This window comes from Cygnus atratus, chromosome 3, assembly GCF_013377495.2.
Source record: "Cygnus atratus isolate AKBS03 ecotype Queensland, Australia chromosome 3, CAtr_DNAZoo_HiC_assembly, whole genome shotgun sequence".
Taxonomy (NCBI): domain Eukaryota; kingdom Metazoa; phylum Chordata; class Aves; order Anseriformes; family Anatidae; genus Cygnus; species Cygnus atratus.
This window is the reverse complement of record NC_066364.1, coordinates 113,208,519-113,232,081: the sequence shown is the minus strand read 5'-3', so window position 1 is coordinate 113,232,081 and position 23,563 is coordinate 113,208,519. Positions and strand designations below refer to the sequence as shown.

At 35.4% G+C, this 23,563-nt stretch overlaps 1 protein-coding gene across 5 annotated transcripts in view; it reads right to left on the bottom strand.

Moving 5' to 3' along the window:
- Nucleotides 1–14: 14 nt before the first annotated feature.
- The window catches only part of TASP1 (taspase 1), an 83,951-nt gene continuing 60,402 nt past the window's right edge, over nucleotides 15–23,563 (bottom strand). For 4 of the 5 annotated variants that reach the window (XM_035552934.2, XM_035552938.2, XM_035552937.2 and 1 more), the window contains exons 12-14: nucleotides 15,448–15,558; nucleotides 11,952–12,025; nucleotides 15–1,500 (exon numbers count right to left, since the gene is read on the bottom strand). In XM_035552934.2, coding sequence (XP_035408827.1) covers nucleotides 1,408–1,500; nucleotides 11,952–12,025; nucleotides 15,448–15,558 — 278 coding nt within the window. In that variant the 3' untranslated portion in view covers nucleotides 15–1,407. The remainder of the gene's footprint in view (nucleotides 1,501–11,951; nucleotides 12,026–15,447; nucleotides 15,559–23,563) is intronic. The other variant, XM_035552939.2, reaches the window with a different exon arrangement.

Genomic DNA, 23,563 nt, shown 5'->3' with positions numbered 1-23,563 from the left:
GAAAATGAACTCCAGGTATTAAAAAAAATTTATTAAGATTTTTATCCATGAAAGATTGGTACTACAATCAATGTAACCATTTAATCAGTCAAGTATGTCTGTTATAGGCAGGCACAACTTTACAAAAGAGGCAAGTACAATGCCCGATCAAGCAAATACAGTCTGAATATCTATTCATCCACTATTTCTGAAAACAGAATTACCAAATATCCACCAGGGAAAAAGATGAACTAATTTAGTTTCTCTTTGGCATACTTATCAGGACAATGAATTAACTACAAAAGTCTTCTATTGCTGCCAGTGCTGTGAAGAAAAAAGTACTGAATGGAAGATTGTATGTCAGAACTCACTTTTAGGACTCAGGAGTCTGGCTAACGTATCAGAACTGGTGACAAAAGACAGTTCAGCTGCCAATGCTTCACGAGGCAGACAAGGATTACATTGTTTTATACTGCAGTTTTGTTGAAGGTATAAAAAAGAATTACAGTAAATTTATGCACAGTACATACATATTACACACAGTTATATAAATACCCATGCTGTGGCTGGACTTCAGGAAGTTGCTTTATCTATAAGAAAGCTAGTATCAGACCTCCCAACATCCATTCAATACACATTGCACTTCGCATCCAGTAATATGTTCATTTCTGTACCTCTCTCAAAAATAGATTTAAAACAGAAGCGAAGAATAATATTGAATCTTTCCATAAACTTTTTTTTCTTATTTACATTGTAATATTCCATTATACATAAAGACTGCATTACGATACATTATCTTTATATAGCTTTTTGTAATACATACAGCTTGAAGCTATTAACATCTTAGTTTGGGAACAGAGATATGACCTATAAGATTATTTAAAACAATTTTAGCCTTAATTTTGCTTTAGTTTGTTTCACTGAAACCACTCTTTGACAAAAAAAATCCTCCTTATTGGGGAGGAAAAAAACAACCCATGTTTAAACCATCACTGGATTTCCTTAAACCACTAAGAAACTTAGAAACCATAATCATTTTTGCATAATTATACAGCCACTTCAAAGGCCTGTTACTTTTAAATTTAGAACATGAATGACAATTGTGACCACATCTTTAAATTAATTTTTTTTGTACTTTCAGATACTTTTCAAACGTAAAACAATGAAAACACAATCATTAATCATACATAATCTTTGTACAACTGGGAAGAGCTCCTATTTTATTAGGGAAAAAATGAACATGCACACACCCCCATTCACAGAGTGAGAACATAAACTACAGCAGCACTTGTCTCAAGTTATGGTGCACATGGTTGCAATACGGGGTATAAAACAAGAGTAGAATTTCCAACATCTGTTAAAACACAAAAAAACTTATTGTACAAAAAGTCATTCACATTCTTTGCAATGAAGTGAGGAATCAGCTGTTTAGCTTTCTGGACTCTCCAGTCGGCAAACCCCCCCTTCTATTGCCACAGACTGTCCTGCCACGGCTCCAGGAGGAAGTCTTGAAATGTGAGTCTGTGGAAAAGCCAAGAGAGTGTTATCAAATAGGAAGAGAGGCAAAATTATACAGGACACAGAGCAAGCTTGTAAATATCAAACAATTAATCTGTTTAATTACTGCAGTCTGAAGGGCGAATTACAAAGCAACTTCAAAAGTTGCAAACAACTTGGATTCTTTTCTATTTTGTTTGTGCTAATGTTTAACACATGAAGAGAAGGACCATGACAGATGTGTAGAAAAGGTAAACTGGATAACCCAGTCCACTGAGAATAGAAGAAAAGATAATTCATCATGAAAAGAAAACTAACTGTGGTCTTCCGTTGTTTATTAGCTTATTCCTTACGAAGATTCAAAGAAATTTAGTACTGCATACAGAAATATGCTTTACAGAAGCCCAAGACACAATAAAATATTTGACAGAGATAAACTTGCACCTTAGAGCATAAGCCAACTGCAGTGATGAAAACACCAAAAAAAATTCTCTGCATAAAATACCTACTGGTCCCCCTAAAAAAAAAAAAAAAAAAAAAAAAAAGTTTCCTCTAGAGTATTTGTTGTCCATTGTCAAATAAAAAGACCCAAAGAGCAATGTGTTTCTGTCAACAAGCATCTTTCTATTGAGAAGTTTTAAGTTTTAAAAGCAGGTCTTTAGATGGTTCCATAGTATTTCAGCAATAAACTGGGCATATATGCATGTGCATATAGCAATTTAGCTTACAACACTGCTGTAATTCAGTGACACTAAAAATCTGTTAAAAATCCTTTCTATTCTGTGGTACATCTTGCTACTGATGGGCAAAAGTATTCACCTATTAAAAGATATTTTGACTTATTCTTAAAAGTAATGACAATCTTTTTTCCTGTGCATGTTTTTGGACTGTGTAAACTGCTTCCATTTTCATCTACACTGTTGATTTTGAGCTACAGCAGAGTCATTTTCAGATATATTGATGGCTTTCATATAGAGCCAAGGGCTAAATCAGTGTGTAACCAAACCAGCAAAGAGTCAGCAGCATGTTTCTACAGACTTTGCTGTTTCCAGTTTTCAGAGCTGCTGAGTGGATTCCGGTAAAACACTAAAAAGAGCCTTAGTGGAAGTCTAAAATGCAATGGCACTGATAACAGCATTTCCCTGGGCTTGAGGCAGAAAGTGTCATCAGCTAGAGCTACTCCCTAGCCACCCCTCCCACCAAAGCAGAAGCACTTCATTCCCCTCATGAGTAACAACTTTCATCAAGTGATTCGTTCAAGCTCAAACAACTTAATGCTTAAACAATTATTGAATGACTCCTACTATGATATAAAGCTCACAACAATGAAATTGCTGGCATGAGAAATTACAGGTTCCTTTAGGTGCAGCCAACTACATCTTTAAGTTTTTGTGTGTACATTATCCCATTTAAAAGACTGAAGTGCTGCAAAATGTATAACTTGCAGTGAGGCAATGGGTTGGAGGGGGGTTGGACTAGATGATCTTTAAGGATTCCTTCCAAACCATTCCATGGTTCTATGATGTAAAAGTTCCCTTTCCATCAATTCAACAGGAAGTTTTTTGAGGCTGTAACCACAATTCATCGCATCACAGAGACTTTTTGTCTTTCAGAAGCAGCTTCTTTCAATTCCTTTCTTGATAAGGGTATCCTGGTGTCTGCTCTTAGGTGGTCTTGTTTTCAGCTAAATTACAGAATGAGATTTAATTAAAAACATTTAAAGGTTTTCATTTTACTGCTAAAACTTTGATCTCTGGCTTTCCTGCTTGATATATGAACATCTTCCTACTTTCAGAACAATTTTGGTTACGACCATGATTTACCACTTCAAGAAGAAAAGATTCCTTTCAAATCTCTTAGTTTCCCCCAAATCTTACTGACATTTTTTTAAGAAGCTATTTCTAAGTTTAAAAACAGAGAGAGAGAGAGAGAGAAAGAAAAAAGAAAAGAGAAAAAAAAAAGAAAGAAAAAAGGGTATTTTTGATTTTAAGAGCAAAAGACCCAAGACATTTTTCCAGGTCTGTTAAGTTTTGTAACTGAAAAGTGGGATAGGATGACAATGTACAAACAACCTTGTTTGAAGGGCACTGTACCAATCTTTCCTCAGTGGAAGAATGCCTTTGAGATACTGAAGTGAGATACTAAAATCAAAGCAAACCTGTGGGCCAATCTAAATCAAACATCATTTGTAAATGAGGACATTTACACAGTGATCAGTCAGAATTACTAGCAGACCGTGGCAGCAAGACAATAAAAAGCATGGAGACTCGAAGATGAGTCCAGGAGGCATAAGGGAGGAAACTTATTACTAAAATGTAAGAAGTATTAGCACTATCATGATTATTATGAATCTTACAATCACTTTTTTCCTTATAAATACAACAGACTTTATTTGTTGAAATTAGATTTCTCACTGGAATTATGAATTAATCTTTTGCATAGGCTTGATTTAACCCACAACCCAAAGTTAAATACCTAGTACACACTTACATAACTGCAGGAGCAAAATGTGAGACTCCATTGAATCCACCTGAAATTTTATGGATCACGCTATTCAAAAGCTAGCTGAGCATAATATCCTAGTAAGATCTTGAGCAAGGGAAGGGAAAAAAGACCAAGAGAGGATAAACAGATATTTAATATCTGTCAATACATCATCAAGTAGCTATGCTTAAATAGCTGTCCAAAACATATTTCCTATTAAAAAAAACAAAAAAAACAAAAAAAAACGCATTTTGTATACAAAGAAAAACAAGTTTTCCATAAAAAAGGAACAAAACCAAACCGACAACAACAAAAAACAACACTACTTACTAGCACACGTACATTTCCATTTACAGAAACACCCAAACCACATATTAACAAAACCTTTCTTTAATCCTTTACTTGCATCCTGTTTATTTGCACTTTGTACGATGAAGCAAATACAGATGCTTACACTGACTACTGCTTCTTACTTCCACCAATGTCTGCTTTAGGTAGAACAAAATCCACACAGATACAAGATGAGAGTATTTAAAATATGTTTACTAATAAGTAATATCAAAGGATAATAGTGCCATATCAGGACAACTTCAGATAAACTCCCAAGTGAATTCTTACAACTTCCCTTGTTCCTAGCCATAAGAATGAACTCTAGTAAATAAAAAGAAACATCAAAGAATATTTAAGATTTTAAAAATGCAACCACAGAACTTATTTGTACTGTTTGCTACATTTTTTTACCTCAACATCATATTTTATATTAAGTCTAGATTGTACAATGGATTGGATTTAGATTTAAAAATATATATAAAAAAAAAAAACACAACCAAAAACACTGGAAAGCTTTTAATTTTTTAAATTTGATTAGTCCATCAGCTTTAACACTTGAATGAACCTACATCTAGGGGAAATTGCACCTGGGAATATACAAATAGGAAAAGAAAAAAAAAAAGTTTGGAATTAATCCTCCACTAAGCTTCACAGAAGTTTCTCCTTGAGGAAACAGTATGCTAAGGAAAGGTAAATCAAGAATGGCAGGGCTATCCAGATCTTTAGCTCTATAAATGGAAATTTTACTGTCCCTGAGAATATTTTGAGTTTCTTTGTTTTCCTAGCAAAAAGTGAGGTTGGTGACACCTAGCAGAAACACAGATTCTGACAGAATGGACTAAGAAACCACATCATCACTGCAGATCTTTGTCTGTAGCTTAGAGGGAAAATCTCATGCCCACTATTAAAAACGAAAATAAATAAATGTTAGATGAAGTACTTGATTTTGCCTTTTTCCCCCCACCTATACAGCACAACCAAGCTAACCAGCCTTCAGACACTGATTCTTGCTGTGTGTGTACTTGTCATCAAAAATATAACAAAACAAATTAATCCCTCTTTCCCTCCTAACTAAACCACAGCAACTAACTCCCACAACCCCAGACACTGTCCAAACTTACTGTCTCTCAGTCCCTTTTGATCTGCACTGGAAAGCTTCCCACTGCCCTGCAAGTCCAAAACTAATTGGTCATCCTGCCCTGGAATAAGTGTTAACTGCTACAGAGATTTCATCTTTTCATCAAAAACATTTGATTTTTTTTTGTAATGTATTTTTAGTATATTTTTTAAATACAAGTTGTGCCAGACTTTCTTGACTTCATGTCTCTCAGATAAAGTTTCTGAAACAACTTTGGGGCCAACTAATATCAAAAACTTATTTTTTTCAGTCTCTAAAGAGCTAGTCTCCTCCTTTTATTCACATAAAAGTACGAGTTTGTCACATCAGCTTCATTTTTTTCATTAAAAGCATAGATACAGTGTAGAATTAATATAATGCCTAAGCCAAAAGACAGACAGCACTACATGAGAAAACTGAAGTCAATCAAATACTGCCAAGAGAACAGAGCACAACTACCAGATGGCAGCACATTCAGTTCTTAAGCAAGTCAAGGGAGTACTTCATGTGTTTAGCTTTCTTATTACATGCTCAGGATGTGCTTTGGACAGAATAATGTATAAAACAAACTTTTTCCATTCATTACACTATTGAGATGAAATATAATGAAACAGAGACTGAGGACATCATGTACTTAATTAAATTGCTTTCTACCACCTTACTCATTAAACAAAAAGAGTACCAAACCCATATATTCGTTAGAAACTCAGAATCACTCAGATGTCTACAAGCTTTCTAGCTGGGTATGCGCTTCCACCATGAAAACCATCTGGACCTACTGTCAATATCTTCTCTAGGCAGTAACAGCCCATTCTGGTGGCAACAGTCATCCTCTGCTGCTCCGTCTCCTGGGAAGCTCTCCTCCATCACAGTCTGAATGTATGCCTGCCATATGACAGGAGAGGATGCCCTGAAAAACACTGGCAACTGCTGCTATCACAATATTCCATACTCAACTCTCTCTTGGCAGAAAAAAAAAAAAATATATATATATATATGGGGGGGTGCTCCAGGAGGATTGTCCCTGTGGGCAAGACAGTCAGACTGATGGCATGCTTCTGGCTCTCAGGCACTCAGAATAATGGTTCTACACACAGGTTACTCAGGAACCTAACAGTTTTCCAAGCTCAAATTCATTCTGTGGGTTAAATATATAATTACACACAATTGGTGCATCTAAAAACTTTAGTACAATGTGTTAGAAACGAATGAGATTTTCAGAAAGTCGAAAACCAAAGTATTTTAAACTCCTTGTATCATTCATACACATACTTCATCTAAAGCTATGTAGCAATTCATCATCTATTCAGCTCATCACTCCAGGCAATTGTAGAGGTATTTTAGAATACTGACATACGTTTTAAAACTTGATATTTACTAGTCTGAATTGCAGGTGCTAAGTCAGGTCATTTTATTTATATTTGCATACCTAGATACATAATGTCCTCTACTCTGCTCTGCTTTAAGATATAACAGCCAAATATGAGGAAAATTCCAGAACTTCTGGCTTTGTGCAAGAACTCAACCCAATAAATTGAACTTATCTTCCCATCTCAAAGCCCATAATTTCCATGAAGGTCTGTAAGCCAAATATTTTAACTGGTATCTCAGCACTGAAGGTTATTTCCAACAAGTATAAATACCTTATTTTTATGAGAGAACTGGATGCTCTACTGTATGCACAGAGTTATTTTCAAGTAAGAATTTCTGAATGATTCCCCAGTCTCCAGACATGAGTGCAGATTAAAGAAAAAAAAAGATAAGTGACATATACTTTTCCTGTCTCACGAAGTTAAAAGACTGTCTCTATCCTGAAATGAATGACTAAATTATTTGACTTAGTATTTCTGTTAACTAAACAGGTTTGTTAAATTTTTCCACTAATTTTCAAATTAATATTTGGATTCTTCCAAGATGTATTTCTTCACCCAACGAGCAATGGATAGCTGCCCTTCTCCTCACAAAGGGCTTTCACAAACCTTTTATTCACAAGTAAAACACAGCTTATCATCAGAAAACTTGACAACAATCACTACAATCGGTGTTTGTCATAAATATTACTTTAAACATAGAGGGAAGTAATTTTTGCTAAATTTTACAGTGTTAGTAAAGTCAAGTAAATCTGATTATAATACTTAATCTCAACAAGAAGAGTGAATTGGAAATGGTCTCCCATTCACTGTTTCTTCATACTGGAACATGAAATTAGCTGTCAAAGATAAAGTTTCTGTTTGCGTATTACAACCACATTTGGTGTAGACTGCAGTTGCTGCTAATGCGTGTTTCCAAACACAGCAACATATGACACTCTCCACTACAGTTCCCCCCATCTTGCAAAGCAACTTGAATTTGGTTCATTAGAAAATGGAAAGAATGGCATACGTAGTTTTGCAATGTTAAAACCTGCTACAACATAAAGCTTACTAATTCATGAATTGAATATGTGCCAAAGAGAGATTTAAACTGGCAACTGAATCTGGACTACATTCAATATTACAGCTAGATTTTTAGAAACTAGTTGTGTAGCTCATCTAGCTATTAGAAATACTAAAATGTAAAAAGTTGAACTACAGTGATATCTCAAAAGCATTGCAGTATTTGCAGTAATTGCAGAAGTAAGCGACAATTATACACAGATCATATATTAACTCATCATATCCCTACTAAGAACCATACTGAGCTGACAAATTATTTCAAATACTTATGGATAACATAGGACCAGAACTGCATATTGTTGGTATTGAGATTGGAATTTTCACTTGAAAGAAAGAGCCTGGTCTTGAAACACTACTGAAAACACAGTGAGGAAGTCCCTATTTTCAAGCAAAAATATCATCTACCACCAACTCCTCTAAATCACTAAGATAATATAAGAAATTTGGGGTATCCAGGAAAAAAAGAAGTCCTGTAGCACATCCCACCTACTTCTACTTTGTGGGCACAAAATGCTGTGGGCCCCATGTGAGCAAATACACTGCAGACTCTGCCAGGGCTAAAAGGGCTCCTGTTTGATTAAGCAAAAATATACGGTGTTAAATCAAAGAAAGGATGGCCACCCATAACCAGAATCTTCAAGAGATGCTGTTTATATGTGTGCTTACGTTGCCGGCATATGTTGTACTGTCACCTGAGATTGAAGAACTTCTCCTTTGCAGCGTTCTCAGTTGGTCAAAGCAGACAAAGAACAAGATACAAAGACTACGCAGCAGCTCAGAGGAGTCAATTAATTTGTAATCTATCCACAAACCTCCCTTCGTTCCTGCTCTTCATTTACATCTCAAACGTAATGGCAACCGCTAAAATAGAATATATCCATCACTTAAGCTCATTATAGCTGAGAGTCCCTGCCTAAGTTGTAGCAATAGGTGGTATAGGTTAGTTCCAAGAAGTATATTTTAAAAAGTCAAAGTTTGTTTCCTTCCATATCCAGTGTGTGACAAACATTGGGCCTGAGTGATTATGAAACTGCTAGTGTTGGGGGGGATGACAAAACAGAGTACAATGTTGAACCAGCAAGGATGTGCTTTGATGAGCTACTTGCAGCAGTGATGTAAGGGTTCCAGGGCCTAGGAACCAGAAGGAAGTCAGATGCAGATACCATGCAGGTAGCAAAGATGACATTACTGCTACTATCAGTGCTGGAGGAGCCGGAATACTTTCACACTGAGGGAGAGATAAAGGCAACTAACAGGACACACAACCAGAGATGACTGCATCAGCAGTCAGGTGTGAACTTAGTTCATCTGGCAAGCCTCCACACTATTGTTAAAGCAAATTTCAACCAAACATTTTAAACCAATGTTTGGACAGGAAACAATGACTTCTTCAGAAAACTGGTTTCCAACAAAAAGGACTGGACACCTTTCCAGAAAGCATGCTTTAAATCAAACAGTTATTAGTCACAATGCAAAACTGTTCTACAGCTCTTGCAGGCTCAGCCATTTCATGCATTCAGGCTGGCAAGTGAGCATACAAGCAGTCTTGTTTGGAGGTGAACGGCCGGCTGCAGAGCCCAGCCGTTTCTAAATTGGAAGGAAACAAACTCCTGTTGCAAGGCTGCCTCCAGATCAGTACTTGGAGAGCTCACAGCGCTAAAAGCCAGAGGCACCAGCAGGTCAGGATGTGCAAACTGTTTCAAGCCTCGGATCCCACTTTCCTGCCCCACTTTTCTTTTAAGGAGTTGTTGATAGTTAATGGGTTGAGTATGTTTCTGCCTCTCAAGCATACCAGTTTCTGTAGGTGAGCTGGTATCCAGCTGGTCAGAGTGCAGTGTCTGCCTTGTAAGAAAGGCCTCTGCTATCTCTTAGCATCAAATTCATGAAGACCATTTTTTAGATACTATTATGAAACGCTTTAGCCTCCAATGCACAAAGAAACACACCAAGATTATAAAGCAGGAACTTTTTTCTTAAGTACGTACCCATTTATATAATTATGATTCTAACAGTAGTCTAATTCATAACACTAGACACTTAAAAACCTTCTCACTTTCTAAAAGCCTTGCTGTGACAATATCTGCTTTCATATTCATTAAATTGAAACAGCCCCAAATCAGCCACCGTGACAATCCCTTGATTTAAGAATAAAACTTGAGTCCTAAACTGATGAAAGAAATAAAAACTGAAGTTCTTTACCACCCTAGATAAACAGGAAAGTAACATGTTTCCCTACAAGCTGCTGCCTGATGATTTTGTTATGGTACTCATAAACAAGTGATATTTTATACTTTTATGAATTCTTATACCCTTATTTTTTTCATGGCAAGCACTCAAAATTAACTGTTCCAAAACAGTTATTCTATTAAAGAAAAGATTTTTTTTTAACGTACAATACATTGTGTTCTATTTCAAGCCCAGTTTTCCATCTATAACTTAGCCCTAGTTGTAGCAGAATAAAATTCCAGCTTTTATGACAGAAGACTTTTTTTGATCAATAGAAGTCAGCAGCAAAAGCATTTGTGGTTCTTCTCTGGAAAGCATTTGTGGCCACAGACTCAAAGGAGGAAGAAAGGGAGGGGGATTAACTCTTCAATGAAGGTCAAAAACATAATTTAAAAGTGAACCTAGAGGAGCAGCTGTGTCTGTCAGTGCAATCAAGATTACCAGCTGGAGAATTTACCAGCAGTATGAAAACAATGCACACCAGATGTCAAATGTTACAACTGTGAGTAGGAAAACATCTCTGGGCATGGCACTGTCATGCTAGTACTCATTACCAGACAGATTTCATATTTAGCATTTATTCATTAATTAGAAAGACACTACCAGGAAGAAACAGAGTATTTCCTTAGACACACCTTTTGAGCATTATAATGTAAGCAAGAAGCAGGTGTGCACACTGTAATAATTTAATATTGTGCATTCTAGAAATCCTCCTTTCACTGTGAACACAGTGACTTCTGCATTAACCAATGAGTACTAGCACATCCACAGCTGAGCTTTAGTGAGTTTTACTTAGTTCAGTCTGAGCTTTTAGTTTGAGTTCAGATTCTTTTCCAAGAAAATCTAAAATATATGTTAAGAAAACAAGTAAAAACATGTCCTGTTCCATACTCAGCTGGAAGGAACTTGACATATGCCATGAAAGAGAGTACTTCACTAACACCTCTACCAGCATCACCTTCACCAGCTTTTTATCTCCTTCTCCTTCTAGGGCATTCTTGTATTTTTTTCTGTACATTTTTCTCCTCAAAGTAACACATCTGTTCCCAATGCTCCAACCAGCATGTTACACCACTTTTGGTGTGTAAAATTATCTGATGTCAATTTCCTTCTTTTGTATTTTTTTTTTATATTTCTCTCACAAATGAAATAGAGTCTGCCTCCCCCACCCCACCCACCCCCCCAAAAAAAAAAGAGAAACATTTTGTTTTTGTAGTCCTCTCCCTCCATCGCAGTACCTGCCTTCTCCCTGCAGTACTGTATTTGCCTAAGCATAGGTGGCTCTCACCCTTTTTGGTTAACCTCTACTATTTGACATTAAAGACTTTTCTAGTTCCCATTGCTAAACTCAGTTTTAATACATTATTTCTCTCATTCAAAAAAAAAAAAAAAGTAAATAGTCCCCAAGAAACTGAAAACATGGATGTTAACATCCAGATTGTATATAACAAAGGCTGTTCTAGGAACTAGCTCAAAGTTTGTTTTATATCCTCTCCCTTCTTCTTTGATGATGTTGCAATTCTGTTATCTGAAGGAAGACACACCCACAGAAAAATAGTGTACACCCTCCACCCTAGATAAACAGTGTAACTGAATGAAGCTGGATAAAATTATTCAAATACAATTACCAACAGCAGAAGGAATGACAATATGTTTGTGACAAATTTTCCTGACATAATACATATATTAGCATAGGTTTCCTAACTGCTGCAATTAAGGAAGGGGAATCAGAAAGGCCCCATCAATAAATATATTTAATTTCTTCTGCACCTGTTACTTTTTCCCTTCTCTTCAAGACAGAATTTTTATGTATTTCGTTATTTAAATTCTCCTTAACTTCTGCACCCATTCTACTGTATTACAACCTATTCCTCATGGCTTACCTTAGCTTTGCCATCCTGTGCAGACATATATCCTACACACATGCTCTCTGTTGTATGGCTCCACAGAAATTCCACTATAAAGGAAAATGCAAGAAGTCATAAAAATGCATTTTTAAAAAAATATAAGATGTAATTTAACAAGACTGGAATCTTGAGAAAAAAACTTAGCTTAAAATAAAGATTGAGAAAGGAGAAAGAAATGAACAGGGTCTTACAAAACTCAAAGAACAAAAACTACTTGCCAGAATAATTTAATCTCAAAAGAAATAGCTACCAACCAAACAATAAGATTTTCCTGTACTATTTGCAGTCACACACTGCAGAACTAATACCCAGGATGAGGAAGTTACTTCAACAATAAGAAGCCTCCAAGACGAGAAATAGAAAAGTTGCAAATGAAGTTAAAAGATACGATTAACTTCTAAAGCAGAGGCTGGTTCCACCCATAAAGTAGAAGCAGATATAAATTGCATTTACTTGCCTTGAACTCAGACACAAGCCCTCTACAACAGCATAAGCTCAGATGGTGTACAAGGATTCTGTAGAATTGTAAGACTATCCAAAAATAACCTGTACCAAGCACTTTTTCACAGAAATGAGCATAAATACATATATAACATGCAAACACCAAGGGGTAAACAGAGATTTGTGGTACAGTGGATACAGGAAAACATGCAGAATTAGTAAACTCTGCAAGACAGAACTGAAGACATACAAAGACATCTGGTGAAAGAGAAATAATCCTGCAGAAGCAGCAGGAGAGACGTTGGATGAAACCAGAACAATCCTGCACAATAAGCAAGAAAGATGCCTGGCAAACTCAGAGCAAGACCTGATCCTGAAAGTATACTGAATGATATCAAGAGCAGATACTATCACCCCTTCTCTTTGGGGAGAGTGAGGAGCATGAAACACCAAAGGTAAGAGAAGAAAGATGAGAAGAAATTAGCCTGTTTTGTTTTTGGCCTCCACATCAATGCACTTTCAAATCTGATCACCTTGACCTCTAGCACCAGCTATATAGAGCATCAGCTCCGTGGTACCATGTACTCACAGTTAATTTAGAATAGAAACATTACAAACAGTTTTGTGTTTGTAGTGATAGTGATTTAGAAAACTAAACTCTGGTAATGTGTACTCTTATAGCATGTTAATCAAGCGAAGTGTTGTTCTGAAGTTTAAAAGTGGCCTGATTTATCAGTCTTAAACAGCCTTTTGCAATGATTTTTAATTCCCTGATGCATACATACACACCTACAAAATTCAGACAAAGAGCACATTATTCGTATTAGTTCTAATCTAATGGAGCTTTATAAATTGCCACAAAGTATTCTTCTTGCTTTATTCACAGACAGTTTTCTTTCCTGTCATGAAGTACATAATTTGGATGATGGAAAGAGTTGTTAATCAGAATTTAGGGTATATACTGTAAAGAGTTAAAAATTGCACCGAAGTACAAATTCTTCTCTTGGATTACAGAAGCAGTCTTACAAGAATTAAATATGATGCCACGAAAAGCTGTTTTCACGTATTTTATTACTGAAAGACTTTCACATATTGTAAAAAGCATGTCTAGATGATTTTTAAAACTCCTTCGTTGTTATTCCTCACAGTCCTTTAATATGACTGACGAAGGTCATAGCATGCCGTGTATGCTTATCCTTTGAACCATTTTTCCTTGCATAGCAATTAACCCTTAGCAGAAGATCAAAGTTTGGACAATCCCAGCAGACTGGAAGATTCTGACAGATGTGTAGATATCACCATAAAAGAAAAAATGAACTTCATTTCGGTATGCGATTTGTTCCCCTGTGATGGATTTGTGACTGATATTGCCAAAGGTTAGTCAAAAACTTTCAGTGACACATATTCAGTGCAATGTAACTGCATTTGATGAGGCCTACCCCTCCCTAACACTCCAACGGTTCAACAGTCAATGAAAGCATTTTTTTTTCAGACAAAATTTATTTTATCTTTTAATTTTGAGAAGTTGAGTAACAGTTCTGGTCAAATATCCTCAAAATACTTCTCTGTCTTTGATACCTCTAGGCATATTTTCTTGTTAAGTTTTTAAGAATTTTTTTCCTTCTACATTGTCCACCAAAAGTACCATATACTAGCAGGCAATGTGATTATTGCTAACTAATAAAAGTAATGGAATTACAATAAAAATCCTAAATTACATACTTGCTCTGAGGACATTTCCAACATTTTCAACTATTTAATAAATAACTTTCTTGAAAATTGTTTCAATAGTTTCAAAAATATAAAAAGGTCATCCCTGTAATAGAGACAAATGATTTTATTATTCTATACACCAAATTGTTCAGTATCACACATTTATCTTCAATCCAAACAACACAAATACTACATATGCTCAATTACAGATTAACTCAACATATATTATAAGGCAGGAAATTTCTGCACTAAAGAAAAAAATATGTTTAGAATAAGCCGTGCTGCAAGAACCTTATTTCAGTGGAAAGAAAAAGAACAATCAAGTCTTTACTTACAATGCTTGGGGAATTTTCTTTGTAAATTTTTGAGGAAAATCTTCTTTAATAGGAACATGTTTTCTTATATGTAAGTCAAATATTAAATGAATAGAAAATATTACTCTCATTTCCAAACATAAGAAATTTACAGCTAAGCTGATCTTATTTGTTCTTGTTTAATCAAACTTGTATTTTCATTTTCTTAACTCCTTTTTAATGGTAGAATTTATGTGCTGGGATACTTTCCACTAGATCAATAATGTCACAATTATTCCATTCTTAAATTTTAAAATTATAAATCAAACTTGCAACATTCTCTGTATTTTTAGCAACTCCATGTCCTGCTTCGGGAGTCAGCATGAGACCATCTTGGCTTTCAAATAGTTGAAAGACAATAGTAGGATGATTGTCAAATGCTATTTAATAGTCTACTTCAAAAAGACACGTTATTCAAGTAATAACTCCAAAAATATTTCTATTTCTATATCTATTTCAAAAACCTATTTCTAAATCCTTTTCCCATCCAAGACTTCCAAAATCCCTTTGCTGTTCATCAGTATTACCCCAGAACCATCATCTGAATTGTAAGGATTCACCTTGTAAATCTGTGGTTCTTTTTAATAGCAAAATATGTGTCCATGAAACTCTTACAGAAATGATGTTGATTAAATACATAAAGCGCACATCAACTTTTATTGCTGGGTTGAGAATCACTAATGGTATTATCTGTATTGAGCCGGATTACTTCCTAGAGTAAATAACTGGGGAGCGATACAATCAGGCTCAAGTTGAGTGACAAAGTAGTACTCAGTATCTCGTGTACACGAAGCCTCATAACACAAACCAGCAAGGCATAATACAAGAATAACACACACCTTACCTTGTGCAACTGTAATAACTTGTGGCTTTTAAACAATGGTAAACATGCAACAAGAATTTTTATTTCAGCTATTACCTTGAGTTAGCACCAACCTAAAGTGAAAATGAGTAAGATTTCTTACCTAGTAAAGTTGGCTTTTCCTGTGACGATTCAGTCTCTGCTGAACATCTGCAACATCGAAGAACTATCACACCTCCGAGTACACCATCTTCATTGGCTAGAAAAGGTGAACCTGGGCAAAATTGTTGTGGAGAATTATTTGCAGTAGGATTAGTTTCTTGGATATTTTGTTATTTGACTTTCCTCTTTAATTTTATCAGTAAGGATTGAAAAGACTGTCAGGTCAACCAGTGCTTTTACAAAAGTTTAAAAAAGTTTAAAAAAAGTAAAAGTTTAAAAAAGTAAAAAAGTTTAATTTTTCTAGTGTTTCTAATGAGTAGCTTTCTAAAAAGATTTGATGGTTCATAAAAGCCTGGTCTTGTATTGCATAAATGACAAAGATAACACTGAAAATTGCCATGGCAGCTTTAAAATGGAAGCTTGAAAATTCATTATTCAAAACAGAATGGAAAACATGAGACTCAAGGAAGAAAAAAATACTTAAAGCACAAGTAGTGATTAACTTTGCCCACCACTTCCCAAGCACTTTACACCCTTTCTTATCTGTGGAAAGAAATAATGCAAAATTCTGAATTAGAAAAACTTTATATGCCACTAACTTCTTGTGCTTCTGCTACATTTCTTTTTTTCCTGCAGGCGATAGATATCTAAACATCTCAAACTTGAAATTTAGAACTCAGTATGATTTTAGCATGAGTCACAAGTTTTCGGTACATTAATAGCAGATCAAGTATCACTCACACAAGAGGAGATGGCAAAAGATGGTCAGCCTAAGCCATGAAACACTCCAACTTCAGACTGCTCTATAAGACCTAGTAAGCCTCCCTGAAGCCCCCTGCCAAAACTGACGTTAGATAAACTGCATGAACATTGTTCTTCAGGCAAATCAATGTAATAGAGATCACAATTTTTCACTATATTTTGCCGTTGCACAGACAGTTGAAGAACAAAGAAACTATTTTTTCGTGTAGGATTCAACACAGTCTGAGATACACTTAGCAGAACTAGAAATTAAGCTCAGCTGTTGAGCTTTTGAAACCTTCTATTAATTCTGATGAATATCTCCCAAACATGTTCCATTTCTCTATTCCTATCCTCTTTATTTTTTAATTCTCAGTGGCATTATTCATTAATTATCTTTAGAAATGTATTTGTGACAGGAAATTGTAGGCTTTTAAGGTGTCACTGTCAAAATCAAAGATACTGCGTGTGACCCTCTGAGGTCCTCACCCGTAGCAGGCAAAGGCACAAACAAGGCTTCAGGTCTCAAAAGTTACATCTGGGAAGTTGACTACTTGTCAGCAACCAGAAGTCCTTCTCTCCGATTCTAGTGAACGTACAGATACTGTGATTCATTTGTTACATGCTTTGTGTGTCTTCAGTATCATTCCGGATTCAAACTACAATTCCCGGAAACAGTTACTAGTACTTTGAATTTTACTTTATATATTCAAACTTCTGTTTTTAAAATAACGTGGAGAAATACAGTGATTCCAAGAAAATGAATCATGGCACAATATACCAGTAATCAAAAAGGGAAAAAGAACAACACTGAGTAAATAAAAATTGGAAATTACATTTGAGTACAAAACCATTTGTTCTTGGACCAAAGAAGATATAATAAAGAAAAATGGAGTGTCAAGATTAAAAAAAAAAAAAAATCATGTCTCAATATTTAGTTCCCTCTGTAGTGTAATTAATATAAAGATGGCCACATAAATAAAAAATTAAGCAAATCTGGGTCACTTTTAGAATGTATTTATATTTCCCAATTTAAAGCACTTTGTAGAAAGACATGATCAAGCTGCTATAGATGGTCTTTCTTGCTGTTTTACAGATATTAGCAGAAAAGCCAAAAAATCTCCTACTTTTTAAAGGGGCTTTTCTATTGTTAATTTAAGACATATGCTAGAAAAAAATCTTCTATCAGAAGCTGGAAAACTTTTAAAGTTAGCTGAATCAAGTCTAAGTATTCTTTTTTTTGGTCATTAATTTGAAATGAGATTCCTATAGTTTTAAATGTGAAAATAATGGCATGATTTATATACGATTTAAAATGCCTTGAGCCACAAAATTAACCAAATTCTTGCACTTAAGCCCAATTAGACCATAGTCACACATTTGCAATAAATTGCAATTTAAACTGGAATATACAATTGCAACAAGCATTTCATATATTTCTTTTCAATTATTTTCTTTTACATAAATTAGTATACTATGGCTAATGTACAGACACTGTAAAAGGCTTTGCTGGCCACAAGAACTTCAGAGCAGACCTACTCATCAGCCCCCTTCAATTCGCCCACAGCTATTCCTATGATTCAAATTACTCCATTAATGCAAATTGTCAAAAACAACAATAAGAACCAACTTCAAGCTTTTCTGTAGGGAAAACTTTACGTCTTACCACATTCATTCTCAACATAAGAGAAGCCTTATTCGGAAGTGATACAAGATGGTCATTACAACAGATGTCCAAATTGCAGGAAGAAAACAAAATTACCATGCTTAATAAACAGGTACGTCTAATTTGACCTAATACAATCATAGATATTGTCACTTAAGTGCCACTCACTTTGCACAAGAACTATCGCTACATGCTATGGCATTGCTCGTCAACTGCAACCACATCCCTGTGAATCAGGAACGAAGCCAATCATAACATAATAGATAATAAAACAGGAAAACATGGTTGACTAAAATACAAACACAAGGGTTAAGAAGTTGTGAAGAGTTTTACCACCCAAATCAAAATCTTTTATTCTACAATTTCCAAGATGTCAAATGTATTTTATACTTTACATACTCTCATTGCATTAACTAAATGCTGGTTAAGTATGTGTTTTGATTTCTGCAAGTAAATGAACAAAATAAGCGATTTTCTTCATAGGAGATGTGTGCTTCAATCTTTTCTTCAGAAACTTGTCTACTTCTAAGACAATGTCTTGACCTGAACTTGGTTTGCAGACCTAATCTTATACTCAACTGCTAAAATTATTTAGGCTATAAGCCATGCTATGGTCAAAGTCATTGCAACTAGAAGTTTTGTTGTGTTTTTTTTTTTTTTTCTGTAAGCTGTGTTAATTTATTTTCTTCAGTGGAATACAGAATGAGAAAAGTAATCAATCAAAGCATGTGTTTTATGTTTTTTTTTAAAAAGGATTTAAAAATAATTTAGAACTTGAGCTTTAAGCGCACAAGACAAATTTGTAAGCCTACAATTTCCAAAGAAATGCTCTACCTATACATGCAGAACTACAGTCATGAAAATCCTAGTTCTACAAGTGCATATCTCCTTTTTTACTTTAAACATTCTCATCACCATACTGTTTAAATATATACACAAGTGTTTCTCCAAACCAACTTCCTTCCTTCAGTGACTACCTACCATGGAAGCTTCATTACCAGTTAACAAGACTCAAAAGCTTTGAATTCCATGCTAAGAACTCAAAATTTATAAAATTAACTGTATTAATCTAGCATTTGCTGAAGTAAACTGCCATTCTATTGTCATTTCAAACAGTTTGAAAAGAGGATTGATTCAATAGCCGTGTGTGTGATAAAAGCATGATGAAGTACAGCTTTAACTTTAGCTCTCATAAAAGCACATCAGATGCAGGAAGGTGACTTGTTTAAGAATAACAAAATTGGAGCAAAGACAACAGTTGGCTGCTGTAGTGAACAGTATGCCAATAGACCAGGACTTTCCTGCACTAACTTTGTAAGGAGTGAACACAACCGTAGCACTGGGTTGGAACAGAGATGAGTAAAAGTCAGTGGCTTGAGTGACTAGTTGTCAGCAATTTGAACACAGTATTAAAACAGGGAATGTCTTAGTTTATACTGTGCAAACAAAGCAAAGAAGATGGGAGGCATTATCTTCTTCCCACAGATGGAGACACGGCATTATTTGTCCAGCAGTGCACAACATCCAAGACAAACCCAGAACCTACAGGCTATCCTCATTTGCTGCACGTTGACCAATATACTACAGCACAACGATGAAAATGATGAGATTATGCTGATTTTCTTGTTGCAGCTAGCCATCATACAGAGCTGTAGCAATAGAAATTGAGCCAAAACAGAGTTTCAATTCAATAAATTACTGGGATTTAGCATTTTCTGATGAGTTACTGAAAACTTCTCTCCTCTCTTTTCTTTGAGCATAAACCAGAGCCAATTTCTAATCTTCAACACCATTTTATGATAAACTGCAGTCCGAACGTTCTTCTGGAAATACGGAAAAACATCTGAAACAAGAACACAACCCTTCTTCTCACCTCCAAATATAAATAACAAACGAAGACACAAACACATAGTCAATTGTAAAACCATCACAATGGTTCATAATTTCCACACACACACCACTTCTGCTGGAGGTTGTCTTCCATAGAGTCATCAGAAACGAATTGCATGACTGCTCCCTCATCCATTCCAACTGACTTCATAAGCAACTTCAGCTAAACCATTTCAGTGCAAAACCAGCAACAATACGGAATGTGCCTCCAATTTACTCTACTAAGTTGTGGGGAATCAGCTTCTAAATAGTGGCAGTAAAAATCAGTTGCCTACAGTAATATTACATCTTTCTACACAACAATAAATTCAGTGAGACTGTTACTCCTCCCTTAAAATCAGTCTCTAAGCCAGATTAAACGCATACAAAACTGTACGTTCTTTAAAACAAAGAATGCATTATTTTCCAATTAGAGAATTTGTTTTAAAAGAGAGTTTCAAATATATTAATATTTTTTAAAACAAAGATTTTTCTGATGTGCATACATTTTACTGAGGATTACACTAAAGGGTGTATTTTAACACAGCCATACAGTGTAAATGACTAGGTCTAAGTTAAGCAAGATTCTAGACAGCTGAATGATGAGCATCCATTAATAAGTTTCTGAAAACATTGGCACAAAAATAGCATTGTACTTTATTTCTAAATAGAAAAATAGTATTATACTTTATTCCCAAATAAAACCCATGCAAAGTACACATAAAGCAATTTGAGTATTCTCAAAAATACTATGAATTCAAACGTTAGGAACATATTTCATTAATTCAGTTCTAAAAATCATTCTATTAAAAGCCAAGCCGTTCAGAAAAAGAAAGAATAGTGCAGACATAAAAACAACAGTATAGGTAATGGCATTTTTCATATATATTGTATTAAATTATATTTAAATAAAAAGAGAAAATTTGCAAATAAAGAACTTCTATGTATATTAAAGCCATAAAGGTTTCACATTAGAAGAAAAAAGAAATCTGGCTCCCAGGCTTCTACATCATTTTGCTCTCTCTGTACTCTTAAGAGTGACAGATGTTGCTATAAAACTAAAAATTCTGTAAAAATAAAATAAAATACGCCCACTGGTCTTTTTTTTCTTTTTTTTTTTTATTGTAATCAAGTATAATTGCTATCTCAAACTAAACTAATATCTAAACTAAAACTAATATCTAAACTAAACTAATATCTAAACTAAACTAATATCTAAACTCATTGTTCCTTTCCGTTTGTAGTGGCATAACATGGAAGAATTTGGTAAGAAAAATCCAAAGCAAAACTGGAAGTACAGCATCAGCTAATAATGTTAGCACTGATTGGCCACACCAGAGAGAAGGTGTAGAAAACCAAACAAAGAACATCATTTGATACTTTGGGTTTAAATCTCACCTCCCTCAGTCATAAAATTGTCTTACAAAATATGTTTCCTTCTTTCAAAGCTCAACTAGTCTGTTAATGCTATCTGACACATGGAAAGCATGATCGAGTTTTTATTTATATATTTTGTACCTTATTAATCTGCAATAACGGTCTCTTTAAAATAAGCAAACAGATCTTCACAGCAGCTCCACCATTCACCGATCCCTTCAAGTTCTGCAAGAACAACCATAACTGAACACCGAGACCCATTTCAGCCTCCAACAGGAACAGAGCACAGAGATTTCACAAGTGTTAAATACTGGCCTCAACATTCAGCCTCGTTCTGGAGGAACTACAGCTATAAATAAAGGACATTTTTTCTTCTATGTCTCCTGTAAATTAATCTGCTCCCAAGATGAAGAGGACTTACTCCAAAGCATACGATCAATATGAGCATTTCTGATCCTGTGCTTTTTTTCCCATTTGTAGCTACTGGACAGATCCAGTCTAGCACAGACCTTCTTAAGAGTAGAAGTGTTTTATTTACACTTTACCAGCTGAAGGACTAACCAGCTGTTCATCAGATGTCTGACATTCATACTCTTACACAGCAGAGAAACCATTACCAGCTTCACTGTTTACATCAGCTTTCAAAGTCTTTAGAACTTTGGTCTAAACGCTGGCCGTGGCGCGGTGTAACAAATTAAGCGCCATAGCATTCCCCAGCTAAACACTTCTGCATCTTGTGCTATAACGTGAGTGAAATTCAGATTTTCTCAGGCCAACAGTCCATAGTTCACCTATGGCACTGCACTTTGTCAGCCTTTGTACAGCACGCCTTTAAAACAAAGCTGTTCACCACTCTGCTTCTGCTATGTATCATGCTAAACTTCAAGCTAACAATTTAAATAAACATTAGAGGAATACTTAAGCACTAAATGAAACCTGCTTTTAATTTCATGCACTATTATTTGTAAAATGTTTAAGCACAAGCTGTTTGAAACCAGAAATTTTCATATTTTATGATAAGTTGTTTAAAACTTCTGTTTGGAATTTTTAAAGAAGCTGCAAGGAAAAAGGAACTGTACCTTCACACTTCACAAGTAAAATTTTAAGAAATTAAATAACTGAGGATACTGCTGTGCAAAAAGATCTCAATGCTCTTGATAAGGAGAAGCACGACTTGGGCCTAGACAAACCCTTGTGTAACATCACCGTGTCACGTTAGCTTTTCAGTTTTAGAGAGAGACCTGTCCTACCATCCCATACAAACTTCTGAAATCTCAAACTTGCAGTGGATGAAACATTTTACACGAAACTTCAGGATCACTTCATTCTCTTCTCAGCATCATGGAGAAGGCATAATAATGCTTCCATAGCATGCTTCCTCTGCTATCAAACCCCAAGGGATACTACAAAGCTTAGTGAGATGCAGCACCTCAGTATAAAGCAAAAATAACCCTGCGTAACAACAGTCACTGGCAACTGTGGCATTAGGCTTTTTTCCACCAATGAGTACATCTCATAATGGAGAAATTTATGCTCTGTGATTCCTAACTGTCCAAACTCCTTCCCCAAGAGAGGTATTCAGCACAAAATTTCTAAAAGAGAAAGTTGCGTTGTTATCATTCTGTTAAAACCTTTTTGCAGACATTGCTCATTTGTGGATGGAAGTACAGCTTGAAAATTCAAGAATAGACGAACACTTCTCTGCTAAGGAAGGAACAAATATCGGATTCCACCTATGTCTTTCAGCTCGTTATTTTCTAATAGCTTATAAGAAACTTTGAAGCAGAATTCGTAACATTGCCATTGTTAAAAGCCTAGATTTCCCGCCAGTGAGATGACACAAACATTTACTCTAAGTCTACATTCCACAAACTTGGCCACATTTGAAAGGAATGATGAGTAACAAAATCCTCTGTTCTTCTGTATGGAAGGTATTTGTGTTTACAGAACACCATTCTTCGACGGCAAACCAAGCCTTTAGCATTCTTGTATAGTAGATATCAAGCCCATTCAACTTACAAAAAGTTGAAATTCAATTTCTCCCACCTCCAGCTCAACCATCAATTGTGCATTATCCACGCTTAGCTGGCTCTGAGCAAGGATGAGAGAAGCACATCTGCCATTAGTTTGTTCATCACCTGCTGTTTAAACAGCACTCACTGTTTAAGCCAGGCATTCCCTTGCTGGAACAATTCCCAGGGCTCTGTGGAGATTTGAAGAGTTCTGTAAACAGGAAGCACCAATCTGATGGCAACTGCCAAAATCAGCTGTTCCTCCCTCCAATACAAGTAACACACATTTTGATTTCTGACAAAACATTCCAGCTCTGCTTTGTTAAAGCTATTAATTTTTTTTGGCCTTGGTCCATTGTAATTCTGGCGAAAGTTTGACATGACCACAAAATAGGACTTTAAGAAAGACTATCAAGGAAAGAATCCATGCCATTAGTAAGTAGGCTATTAAG